Source organism: Piliocolobus tephrosceles, chromosome 8 (genome assembly GCF_002776525.5).
Source record: "Piliocolobus tephrosceles isolate RC106 chromosome 8, ASM277652v3, whole genome shotgun sequence".
In the NCBI taxonomy this organism is placed as follows: domain Eukaryota; kingdom Metazoa; phylum Chordata; class Mammalia; order Primates; family Cercopithecidae; genus Piliocolobus; species Piliocolobus tephrosceles.
In genome coordinates, this window is record NC_045441.1 from 24,400,678 (window position 1) to 24,414,522 (window position 13,845).

A 13,845-nucleotide genomic window follows, 5' to 3' on the forward strand; every position below is an offset into this window, starting at 1 on the left:
TTAGACACACACAGCCTGCCAAGATTGAATCAGGAAGAAACAGAAAAACCTGAACAGACCAATAATGAGTAATGAGATTGAATCAGTGATAATAAAAAGAAAATCTCCCAAAAAAGAAAAGCCCAGGATTGGATGGCTTCACTGCCAAATTTGAGCAAAACTGTTTTTTTGTCTGTTTGTTTGTTTTTTGTTTTAAGACAGAGTCATGGTCTGTTGCCCAGGCTGGAGTGCAGTGGCGCAATCTTGGCTGACTGCAACCTCCACCTCCTGGGTCCAAGTGATTCTCATGCTTCAGCTACCTGAACAGCTGGGATTACAGGCATATACCACCACGCCCAGCGAATTTTTGTGGTTATTATGTATTTATTTACTTATTTATTTATTTGAGACAGAGTCTCATTCTGTTGCCCAGGCTGAAGTGCAGTGACACAATCTCAGCTCACTGCCATCTCCACCTCCTGGGTTCAAGCGATTCTCCTGCCTCAGCCTCCGGAGTAGCTGGGATTATAGGCATGCACCATGACGCCCAGCTAATTTTTGCATTAGTAGAGACAGGGTTTCACAATGTTGGCAAGGGTGGTCTCAAAACTTCTGGCCTCAAGTGATCCACCCACCTCAGCCTCCCAATGTGCTGAGATTACAGGCATAAGCCACTGTGCCCAGCCTTGACCAATCTTATAAAGAAGAACTAACACCAATTCTCCTCAAACCATTCCAAAACACCGAAGAGGAGGGAATTCTACAAGGCATTACCCTGATGCCAAAACCAGAGAAGGACACAACAAAAACAACAAAAAACTACAGGTTAGCCATGAACACAGACACAAAAATTCTCAACAAAATACAGCAAACCAAATCCAACAGCACATCAAAAAGAGAATACATCATCATCAAATGGGATTTACCCCAGGGATGCAAGAATGATTCAATATATGCAAATCAATAAACATGATACATCACATTAACAGAATGAAGGACTAAAACCATATGATCATCTCAACATCCCTTCATAATAAAAGCTCTCAACAAACTAGGCATAGACAGAACATACCTCAACATAAAAAAGACCATATATAACAAACCCACAGCTAACATCATACTGAATAAGTAAATCTGAAAGCCTTTCCTCTAAGAGCTGGAAAAAAACAAAGATCCCCACTTTCACCAGTCTTTTTCAACACAGGAGTCCTACTGGGAGTCCTAGCCAGAGCCATCAGGCCAGAGAAAGTAAGAAAACGCAGCCCAATTGGAAAAGAGGAAGTCAAACCATCCCTCTTTGTAGATAAAGACTCCACCAATAAACTCTTAGATTTGGAAAGTCACAGGACACAAAATCAAAATACAAAAATCAGTAACATTTCTACACACCAAAAGCAAACTAGTTAAGAAAGAAATCGAGCCAGGTGTGGTGGCTCACGCCTGTAAATCCCAGCACTTTGGGAGGCCAAGACAGGCAGATCACCTGAAGTCAGGAGATTGAGACCAGCCTGGTCATAATGGTGAAACTCCGTTTCTACTAAAAATACAAAAAATTAGCCCGGCATGATGGCAGACAGCTGTAATCCCACTTACTTGGGAGGCTGAGGCAAGAGAATTGCTTGAACCAGAGAGACAGAGGTTGCAGTGAGCTAAGATTGTGCCACTGTTCTCCAAGATCCTACTCTCTGATCTGCTTTACCTGTGGCTGCATTTCCTCTAGAAGTGCCTAACCCAAAGGGCCTGCTGTAATTGTTAAATATAGGGTGACTGTGGCAAGCTTCTTAAGAAAACTGCTTTATAAAACTATCAATACAACAAAGATCCTGGACAACATGCAGCGGTTAGCATATCCCTATAATACATCATGGTTTTACTCTAGCACAGTTGTTACCAAGTTGATCAGAAACACTTGTGGAACTTTTAAAAACTTTTAAAAACAGATTGCTGGGATCTGTACTCTTCCAAATATACCTTCACTCAACCACACTCCCCTGAAGACTAAATTGAGTAGATCTATAATGAGACTGAGTAAAAAAAAAAAATTAGTTATGTAGATCCTTGCTATTCAAAGTGTGGTCCAAACATCAGAAGCATCAGCATCATCTGGGAGCTTGTCAGAAATGCAGATTCTCAGGCCCCATACCTATTGAATACAAACCTGCAGCTCAGCAAGGTCTCCCAGTGATTAGGACAAACATTCAAGATTGAAAGCGCTGCCCTACATGATTCTGATGTGCAGCCAGGTTTCAACAGCAGTGCTTTTCTTAACCCTCTAGTTCTCAAAATATAAAATCAAGTATATGAATAAATTTAAAATGTACTTTAATTGCTGCAAAGAGGCTATGGTGAAAATCAAAAGGAATTCATTTCTAGGGGGCCCCAATCACATTCCATAGCCACCACAATTTCACTTACCCTTGCATTACATATGGAAACTGGTGACTCTGTGTTTGGTCAGTTTGTGCTTGTGGAAGGGTACGCTGCCTCAATCCTTCCGAAGAAGAACCCGCAGCTAAAGACAACATTTCTTGACTAGATGATGGAGTTGTTGATCCTGAATGATCTGAACTCTACAAACAAAAATGTATAATTTTTAAAAGGAGATTTAGTTCTTTACAATCATAAAATTACAGGCACATTACTAAAAATGTATTTATGAAATCCCTCCGCAAAACAACTAAATTTCAGAAATTTGCTGTTTTAAATCTTGTGTCCAGTATAAGTAGATACTTTAATTTTGATAAGTCAAAACTTATCAAAACTGCTTAATTAAATTAAAATATTCCATTTTTTCAAGTAGAAATGGCTGAGGAGGAGCAGAATAATACACAAAATAAGCATATTAAATTCTGAGGATTAAGTTAATGCATAAAAAGCTCTTTTCAGATGATTAAATTAATGCACACAAAGCTCCTTTCTTTTTTTTTCTTTTTTTTTTTTTTTTTTGAGACGGAGTCTCGCTCTGTCGCCCAGGCTGGACTGCAGTGGCCAGATCTCAACTCACTGCAAGCTCTGCCTCCCGGGTTTACGCCATTCTCCTGCCTCAGCCTCCCAAGTAGCTGGGACTACAGGCGCCCGCCACCTCGCCCAGCTAGTTTTTTGTATTTTTTAGTAGAGACGGGGTTTCACTGTGTTAGCCAGGATGGTCTCGATCTCCTGACCTCGTGATCCGCCCGTCTCGGCCTCCCAAACTGCTGGGATTACAGGCTTGAGCCACCGCGCCCAGCCTACAAAGCTCCTTTCATGATGCCTAACACATATAAAGTGTTCAATAAATGGTACTAATTACTGAGTCATTTAAACAGTTACTATGTGCCAAGTACTGTACAACATCCTATTGGTAACACGTTGGTTTAAAGTAATAAGAAACCGGCTAGAAATCAAAAGATCTAAAATCTAGTGTTATCTCTGACATTAACAAGAAGTATAACCTTAAAGGTTCACTTAACCTCTCAGAGTCTCCATTTTCCTACAGAAAATGAGATTGGACTAAATTTTCAAGATTCCTTTCAGTTCTAAAATTCTATTAGTTTATAGAAATCACCAACAAATATTACTTTTTTACAAAATGAACTATGAGGATCAAAATGTTAATCGGGATTTTTTTATTCTCATGCTCAAATTTTTTTAATCTTGTGCTCATGGATTCAGTAACCGTAAACAATATAACTCCCTGAAGACCATCCCAATTTGTTTAAAAATAGTTTGTCAAGTGTTTCATGTACATTTAAAACACAATTACATTTTACATAAATTACAGTTCTTCCACTTTAAAAAGCTAGGTACAGTATTATTTTAACATCCTTCCTTTAACAAGTTTGTTAAATTGTATTTTACCCATACTGCCTTCCTATTGACAGGATGTCTTTCTGCATGACTCCCATGCTAAGTCCTGCCATGTGAAAGGTCCAAAACAGTCTTTTGCAAAACAGCCCACACCAGTCTTTTGCAAGACTAACAAAAACTTACTTTAAAATGTTACTTCACACACAATAGATATCGAATATCTTACTAAGGAGTCTGGATTCTTAGGAACATAAACTGGGAAAGGCTGCTTTTTCGGCAAGATTTCTCATTAAATGGGCCATCATAATATGGTGTTCATTAATACAATTATTAGAAGAAAAGCCTAGTCATTTGGCAGCACAACCTAATTTCTCTAGAACTAATGATTTCTGACCTTATTAGGTAATTATTTTATGATTAGATCTTTAAAACATTTTCAAATCCCTTGAAATTTCTGAACCATGAAAAATTAAGGTGAATTCAACTTAACACTCCTTTGATACTTTTCAGGCTTTCATAACACTCTGAAAAAAACAAATATACACACTAAAGATACAAAATCATGGCTGAGCAACCCACTGGAGAAGTCAAAGTCAGAGGGTTGTTTCCGAACAAAAATTGGAGCAATGCAACTGTGTCCGACAACTACAAAAAAAAACTCTGTGCCAATGCCAATGCCTGTGCCTTTCCATGCCAAAACAGGAAACATATAAAGACCCTTGGGTGTTTTGACAAGGCATATTTTATTTAGTTTAATGTGTTAAATTCCCATGGCTGGTACTAGGAAGTACTTACCATTAAGAGAATACTAATTAAATATAGCAACTGGAGAAGCTAGTTTCTTAAAGCAGCAGTTAACTAGTATCTATTGAGAGAGCTTTCAACTAGTTCCCACCCCTGTCATTTATGCTCTCTTTCAAGCTTTGGCTGGATTCTTGACAAGGAAAGCATACTTAGCAGTATACAAGTTCCCTGCCTGCTCAAGAAGTTGAAAGCAAGCTTCCACTCATCCAATCCTCTTACCTGCAAAGGTGTCATAGAAAGCCTTTATGGGAAATCAAAAATAACATAAGAGGACTGGGGACAATGTCTTTGAAATTTAGAGAAAATGTCTAAATTGAGAAAGTCAACTATTACAAAACATTTCCAAAACAATTTTAGACAGATGGAAAAATAAGGATGGAGGAATGAATACCCAAGTCTGAAAGAAATTAGCACATTAAGTATTACCTCCCCAAGCAGGTGGAAGGTACACCCAAATCCAGTCATTTTTAAAAAACAAAATCCTTGACCAAGTCATCTACTTCAAGAAGATTTAGGGTACTTAAATTTTAAACAATTTAATCTACCTTGAATCAAATATACTATTTTAAATATCTGGCATATTTCTGAAACATCATTGGCCTAAGAATTTATATTATATAACCATAACATAATTCCGTTTTCTAAGTATTCCAGTAATTAAACCTTTGAAGACTAAATCTATTACTGACCTGCCATACAGCAAATTATAACTCATGGTGAATAGACTTCAAGGGATAACACTGCGTATTAGACCTTTCAAAATGGTAAACTTTACAAAATGTCTAACTTTAGTTCAAAACGCAATCTCAAAATCCACAAGCTCCAATTGTTCTGTTTTTCATTTAGTTTTTAGAGGCAAAAAATAAGAAGATGAAGAAGAAAAGTTCAATGTTTATACTCCTCCCAAAACAACTCACAGAATTGCTGCTGGATGCCAATGCTTCACGACTTTCTCTATTGGTGCTGGATTTTGGAGAACTGGGAGGAGTCCGAGAAGTACATACTAGATGAACCATATGATACTCATCTTGCTAAAATTAAAGAAGATTACATTTAAAGGGTAGTACTACAAAATGTACAGTTCAAAAAGTCAGTAGCTAAACTGAAATACTTAAAACTTAGGTCCCTTTACAGCCTAGCCGTTCTACTACTGATAAATTGTTATCATTTGAAGGTAAATTTGTCATTTTATTTGGGATCCTTTTGAATTCAAATCTTCTCCATACTTGGAAAATGATCTAAATGCTCTAACTGCTGTATTAAAAAATTATTTTGCATACAAAGCAGTCTTAAAGCAAACAATGTTGTGAAAGTTGTATCAGTACAATCTATCATTTCAGCATGAAAACATCTAGCATCTTAAACTTTTTACAGTTTACATATTTCCATCACTTGAGGCTTAGCAACAATAAAAGAAACTCAAATAACTTCATCATAATCACGTTTGCCTTAATTTTAGCAAGGTGATTTTTTTACTCTTTTTGGAGTCAAAAACTATTTTCATCTATAACACCTATAAGCAGATATAAAGCATACATTTAAACTATATTCTGTAAGTATCCCATGTTTTTCCATAAACTTACAAATATGACTGAAGAAAAACGTAACAAATAACAGTGGGGGTTGGCATTTTAGCTTAGTGAGATCATGAGCATATTTATTTATACTTAGACATAAAGCTAGCAAATAAGATGGGGAAAGGAAAGAAGGAATAAAGGAGGACAGAGAACAATGAGGGATGAGTCAGCAAGTTTTTAAAAAAGAACAGAACAGAATGACAAAGAAAAAGGAGCAGAAAGAAAGATACTCAAACGATGAGAAAGGGAAACAAAGTTACCAGAAACTAAGAATGTATCACTTGCCTACCATGAACCTATAATTGTGCTTAATTTGAAGGCAAATCCAAGAAAGAGTACAACAGGCCCTTCCTTAAAGAGGCTCATGATATTGTTAAGAGAGTAGACTTGTGCACTACAGCACAATTACAGAAACAGAGAACAGTCTTTTTTGCATGAAACTGAGAAGTCCAACCTTAATTACTTGAGGAGTTTGGAGGAAGAAGTTTAGGGTTAGAATGCTAAAGAAAGGCTTCAGAGACAGCATGACAGAAGGTATGCCTGGCAAAGGAGGTTGAAGACACTCCTAATTTTCAATGCCACTCTTAGCTTCTTAATACAGAATATTAACAAGCATACAAGTATAAGATGTTGATCCTTAGAAACGTAGTTCCAAAAGGTCATTATTAATCACAATTAATTCACAGAATTTATTTATCTTGGGAATGTTTCCATAAAACATTTTGTGACTAAATACGTAAAGCTAATGGCAGCATTTAAACTGAAAAAAGTAAAGGGGTACATTGACTTTAACAAAAACAGTTGAAAGAACTATTTAAAATATAAACATATTACTCAACATGTTTTATTTAGGGGCACAAGAGTTCTTTGACTGAGGCAGTTTTTATTTTAAGTTGTCTGGCCTGAAACCATTTCTGGCAGCAAAAATCTTTTTAAAAAGTCTTCATGTGCAGATTTAAGCTATCCTTGGGGTAAAATAATTAATATATTTGTATTTCAAAGAGCAGATGGCAGAAAGGACTATATTGAAATATATTTTATTTCTGAGCACCAGCATAAAAACAAGAAAAAAAAAAAAAAGACCAGCCAGAACACAGAGGTTTTCAGGGCTATTCTAAATGATACTATACTGGTGGAGACATGTCATTATATATTTGCCAAAACTCATAGAATGTGCAACACAAGAGTGCACCCTAAACATAAACTACAGGCTTTGGGTAATAATGTATGTCTTTAAAAAAAAAAGAGGAAAGAAAGAAAAAAGACAAAAAACCTGCTGCAAAATCCGCTATTTTTGAGGGAGTGAGTATTGCACCATGTTAGCAATTTGAAACTACATAATTCCAATAACAGCAAGAAGTCACACTGGCAAAGCTAAAATGTCAACTGTCTAAGCAGAAGGAATATACTAATTTTTTTAAAGTTTCCCACAGGTGATCATAAACATACAGGAGAAGATACAGATCTTCTAAATTAGATAAGGAATATCCACAACAACAGTTAAAGAGCTAAGGCAAAACATAGAAGAAATTCAATTCTGCTATACTCACCAACAAAAAGCAACATTTCAAATGCTGAAAAGCTCTATAAGTATAAATTCCACAAACGAACATGAGCTAAAAGCTACCACTAAAATAACTAGCCTTCGAGCTGATTTTATTAAAAATATTGAAATATAAAAATGTATTGAAATATATTTTAGCTCTGAGCACCCACAAAGTTTGCTAACTGATGGACCTCCTGAAATTAAACTCCTGAAATTAAACTCCCAACTCACGCAATTTCCTCCTGAAATTAAACTCCCAACTCACGCAATTTGTATAAAAATATCATGCAGCTGGCAAAAAGGGGATTTAGAGGAAAGATTGTTATCAATGAAAATCCGTCACCACTACTGAACATTCTACTTCTGCACTGCTGACGTCAATAGCATTTTCTTACAAAAAACGACAAATACCTGAACACGAATACATAATCCTACTTTAGATTTAACTATCAGATGAATATACAGAACCGTTACCTAAACTAGCAAGAAACTATCATGTTACTTTCTAATTTATCTTTACTTGTTATGCTACCCAAAGGGATTGATTTTAAGTATCTAAAAACTGAACTGGTTGAATACAATTTCAGAACATATCTCCTCTCACATTCTGAATGTATCTGGTATCAAATAGTGATAGAAAAGCTTACTTTTCTGAGAATGTCTTTCAGCTGCAGATGATCGGGAAGCAGTCTGCCCGAATACACCAATCTCTGATCCTTCGTCAACTAAGAAATGGGACAAAGAAAAGAATTCAACTTTTCTAATTATGCAAATTGAAGGCTGGGAATAACATGCCTAATTATGGGTAAAATAAAACTCCCTTTAGGCACAAGTAAGCAGAAAACTGACACAATTTAAGAACTTTTGTTTTTCCAAATTCTACTCAAGAAAAAACATTTAAGAGTTCAGCAAATGGTAATTTATCTATTGCAGCTATAATAAAGTACAGATAATTAATATTATCCTGGTGGGGTCGGGGGAGGTAGGTAAATTGGAAGTCTGTCTTTTCAACCATAATGCAATGCATATATGACTATCATTAAAAAATCTTCAAGACTATATAAATGAGAAAGTGGTTGGCCTTATATTAATAGTCAACAGTAGGATAAAATTTCAAGGTCACCAGAATCATTTTGCCTTATTTTGTCAATTTTTCATCTGAGATAATATATGACTTATTTTCTTCCTTACTAACATTGTGCAGAACAATTTACTGGTTTTAATTCAAGAGCCATTTAGATTTAGTTACAAATTTACTTACTATTCTAATTATTATTCCTACCATTCTCACAAATACCTTTGTTAAGCTTTTCAAAAACACAAGACTAAAGAAAAATCAACACAAGTGCATGGAGAGTCAGTTGCCATCTCTATATGCAACCAAAATATGAAATTATGTAAAAATTAAAGCATCTGTATATACTCCACATAAGGCCTATTTAATAACTGCAAAACAGGTGAATGTTCTTTGCATTTTATCAAAACAAATACTAGCCATATCAGTAATTCTTAAATATGCCAAATCCAAGCCACAACTATAACAATTTTTAAGACTATGTATTCAACATAGCTACTACAAAAGGGTCTTCTTATATTAAAACTAGCCATAATAGAAATTATCATACTAAGATCTGTGGTTCAGGCATCCTTACACACCAAAGGTATAGCTATCCTTCCAAGATACTTAACCATTACACATATTCCAGTTTCTCCTGGAAGCATTTTGGAGTATACCATTCCTCAAATGCACATGTACAAACTCTTATATATAAACAATCAAATACAATGCACAGGTTTTAAAATCATAAGTCTTACAACCTTTATATGTATATATAAAGGTTTATTATTTATATATAAAGGTTTCTGTTTATATACAGAGAGACACAGAGAGAGAGAGGAGCACTGTGGTATTGTAAAATATATTTGGTTTTCATGCTGTTTTCTGCCAAACAGCTCCTAAAATCCTTGGAATCTTCAAAAAGATGAGTATCTTTAGTGTGCTAATAAGACAACTGGTGGCTGGGGGACCCTACACTGCCCCAGGATGGAGGCTGGTTGCCAGGGGAACCAACCAAGTGATTAGAAGTTTGCAACTTTCAGTCCCACCCCCACCCCCAACCTCCAGAAAGGGAGAGTGGCTTAAGGTCGAGTTGATAAACCAATGGCCAATGATTTAATCAATCATGCCTATCTAACGAAGCTTCCATAAAAACCCAAAAGGACGGAGTTCTGAGAGCTTCAGCATAGGAGAAAGAGTCGAAGTTCCTTGAGAGTGGATGGGCCCAGAAAGGGCATGGAAGCTCTGAGCCCTTTCTCCCAGACCTCGTCCTATGCATCTCTCTTCCATTTGTATCCTTTGTAATAATATCCTTTATAAGTGAGCAAATGTAAGTAACATGTTTCCTTGAGTTCCGTGAGCTGCACTAACAAATTAATTGAACCCCAGGAGGGGGTCACGGGAACCCCAATTTATAACCAGCTGGTCAAAAACACAGGCCACAACCTGTGCTTGGGACCACATATGAAGGGGGGCAGTCTTGTGGGATTAAGCCCTCAACCTGTGGAATCTATCTCCAGGTAGATCGTGTCAGAAGTAAACTGAATTAAAGGACATTCAGCTGTTGTCCTCTGGAGAATTATCTGCAGAACTCCTTGTTGTTGGAGAGAAATCCCCACACATTTTGGTAACCAGACATTACAGAAGAATTCTGTATTGAGTGTTGTGAGAGCATAAGAGAAACTGAGTTTGTTTTTTCCTATATCCTTATAGGCACTGAATGGCCAACTATACGACCATAAGTTGAATGCTAGATATACAATCAATGATTTAATTCCTGCCCAAAATGAATTATGCAATGCTTTATAAATCTCTATAATGTAGTTATTACAATTGGAACCTAAAGAAGTTTCTTCAGTAAGTATTACAGTCATCATAAACTATCACTTTTTTACCAGACCAAACATTTAATAAATAGATACTTTTATGTCATATCATCACTCTGCATAAAGGACGTCAGTCTCTTTTTGTGAATTTTTTTCCTTTATAAAAATTCTCAAACATACACACAGTGGAGGGAATAAAATGAACCCACAGGTACCATCTTTAAGAACTCTCAAGTACCCAGCTTCAACAATTACCAAATTCTGCTATTCTTGTCTCATCCATCCCTCATTTCTTTTTATTTTCTTCAAAGAGAATACTGCATTTTAATTTGTTTTTTTTTAAAAAAAAAAAAAAAAAAAAAAAAAAAAGAAGAGAGACGGGGTCTCACTCTGTTTTCCAGGCTGAAGTGCAGTGGCTATTCACAGGTGTGATCGTGGTACACACTACAGCCCCGAACTCCTGGGCTCAAGTAATCCTCCCACCTCAACCTCTGGAATAGCTGGGACTCCAGATATATGCCACTGTACCCAGCTGAGTACTGTATTTTAAAGCAATATGACACATCATTTCTTTTCACCTGTATAAATTCAGTAAGTTTTATAATAACCATAATGTTACTACAGTCAACAAATAATTCCTTAATATGTAATATCCAGTGCAGCTCAACTCTTCCCACTTGCTCAAAAATGTTTCTTAAAGATGATTTGAATCGGAATCCAAATAAGGTTCACACACAAAATTTGGCTGTTATGCCTCTTTTAATCTTTTAACAGTTTCTATTTTTAAAAAATTTTTCCCAGGCTATTTATGTGTTGAAGAAATTGTTCGTCTCATAGAACTTTCCGGTCTGATTAGGCAAACTGTATCCTCCTGGTATTGCTCTGCATGTTCCTGTAGTTCCTGTACAATGTAGTTAGATCTAGAGGGCTGATCAGATTCCAATTCCTTTTTGTATGACAAGAAGACTTTTGACAAGGGGGACCTCAAATTGCACCATTTTTGACCAGTAGGAGTCCCTACAAGGTGGCTCCTGCATTTTAACATGACCTCTGTCATCTCTAATAGTAGCTTCCTTGCTCTCAGGCACAAAATGCCCCAGAAGTTCACCTTACACATTTCATGCCCCAGACCTGGAATCAGCCATTGCTCCAGGATTCATGATTCATTTTAATGGGAAATGGTATCTAAAGACCAAAATCTGGGAGCTACGAGTACTGATTTTTACTTGTCATTACTTCTTCGGTAAGCAGAGCTAGAAAATAATGTATTTTTATAAAGAGAAACTTAAATCCTGAGTTCATTGTGACATTTCCAATTAAATAGTATTCACTCATTTTATTTGTATCTTCTCACCCTGAAAATCTTTCTTGCTAATGACATTAATAAATACATGCCATTAGCAAATGTACTTATTTGTTTTATCCTACTATATGTAATCTCAAAATAACAATAACAAGATTGTTACCAACAATATTGAACAAAGTTTAAGATTTCTTATTGATCTTCTCTGTCCTTAGGATATAGGTCACTAGGCAAAATATAGTGTTTCAAAGTTACTTGAAATAATAATTCTTGTAACTGTGTCACCATCCTGACGTTTTTTAATTCTTGTGTTTTCATTTAGAGATTTCTCTATTTTTTTATAATTATATATAACCAAAAAAATGGCAATAAGGTAAAAACTATAAACAAGGTGCATTCAAAGAGGCTTTAGTTCTGTCCTTGTTCTATGATTTTGAATTGCCCTTACAATGCTTAACAACAAAGCTGAATACACACATACTGCTATTTTCCTCCTTTTCTTACATAAAAAGTACTACAGTACACTTACTCTATTGCATCTTGTTTTCTCACTTAATAAACCAGGGAGATTACTGCTTAGCAGCATAAAAATATTTCCCCATTCTTTTTAACAAATGCACAATGCTCCATTATATGAAAGTACTATGGTTTGTTAATGGATATTTGAGCGTTTCTAGACTTTCGTTATTACGCACAGTGTCCTCCCTTCGTATTATTCTATTTATCTCTATATTTTCCCACAGCATCCTGCAACAAGATCATTAATGATATTGATAATGGTAATCTTGGTGGTGTAGCAGAATAAAAACCTAACTGGAATTGATTCAAGAGAAAAAGAGAGACACGTAGAGACAGCAAATATATACAACTTATAAACAGTTTTGCACTTAAAGGAGGAAACAGGACAACAGCTAGAAGGGAAATGGGATCAAGAGAGGGTCTTGCTTTTGGTTTGTTTTATTCTTTTGTGCTTTTGTTTATTCAAGAGAGGAATAACGTGTTTGTATGCCAATACGAGTAATTCAGTAGAAAGGAAAAAACTGAGGATGCAAGAGAGAAAAACAATTTCAAGAGCAATGTCCTTCAGTAGCTAATAAGGGATGGGGGTCTTGTGCAGAGGAGTTGGACTTACAGCACAATATGACAGATGTAGGTAAAGAGATGATAAGAAACTTACACAATATCCCATCACCAGCACTCTGTGCCTTGGTTTCCTTATCTGTAAGATAAGGGCAATAAGAGTTTGTATGTCACAGGGCTTAATTTTCATAACAATGGAAATGCACATAAACTAGAACAGAACACAATGCCTACTGAGTATTCAATTAACATTAGGTGCTAATTTCTAGTACCTGCTCCTCCCACATCATGCAGTTTCATGAGGCTCTAATGAGATTATGGAAAAGTACCGAAAAGTTGAATGACTAACAGCAGGCTGTGTATATTCATTATGCATAAGAACATGATTTGGATGCTGCTAAAACAGGTTGGGTTAAAGTTGCAATGACTGTCACTTCACATGATTTAAACAAAGTCCCAGTTCACGTTAGAACTTTGAAGTCTGTTTTTTTGTTGTTTTTTTTTTTGTTTTTGTTTTTTTGTTTTGAGACAGAGTCTCGCTCTGTCACCCAGGCTGGAGCGCAGTGGCACGATCTTGGCTCACTGCAACCTCCACCTCCCAGGTTCAAACAATTCTCCTGCCTCAGCCTTCCGAGTAGCTGGGTTTACAGGCATGCACCACCACACCCTGCTAATTTTTGTATTTTTAGTAGAGACAGGGTTTCACCATGTTGGCCAGGCTGGTCTCAAACTCCTGGCCTCAAGTAATCCGCCCACCTCAGCCTCCTAAAGTGCTGGGATTACAGGCATGAGCCACCATGCCCAGCCTAAAGTCTCAGTTTAAAATGACATCTATAAACAACAAAAGGAAATCTTTTAATTAATTTTACCTTCTCGATGAGAAAAAA

The 13,845-nt window shown here is 36.2% G+C and overlaps 1 protein-coding gene across 6 annotated transcripts in view; it reads right to left on the reverse strand.

The window, feature by feature from the left end:
- Positions 1-13,845, reverse strand: part of HERPUD2 (HERPUD family member 2) — a 51,460-nt gene that overhangs the window by 22,562 nt on the left and 15,053 nt on the right. For 2 of the 6 annotated variants that reach the window (XM_023183010.3, XM_023183011.3), the window contains 4 exons: positions 13,056-13,097; positions 8,340-8,417; positions 5,487-5,600; positions 2,395-2,549 (listed from right to left, as the gene is read on the reverse strand). In XM_023183010.3, the coding sequence (XP_023038778.1) occupies positions 2,395-2,549; positions 5,487-5,600; positions 8,340-8,417; positions 13,056-13,097 (389 nt within the window). The remainder of the gene's footprint in view (positions 1-2,394; positions 2,550-5,486; positions 5,601-8,339; positions 8,418-13,055; positions 13,098-13,845) is intronic. The other 4 variants (XM_023183013.2, XM_023183012.3, XM_023183014.3 and 1 more) reach the window with 3 other exon arrangements.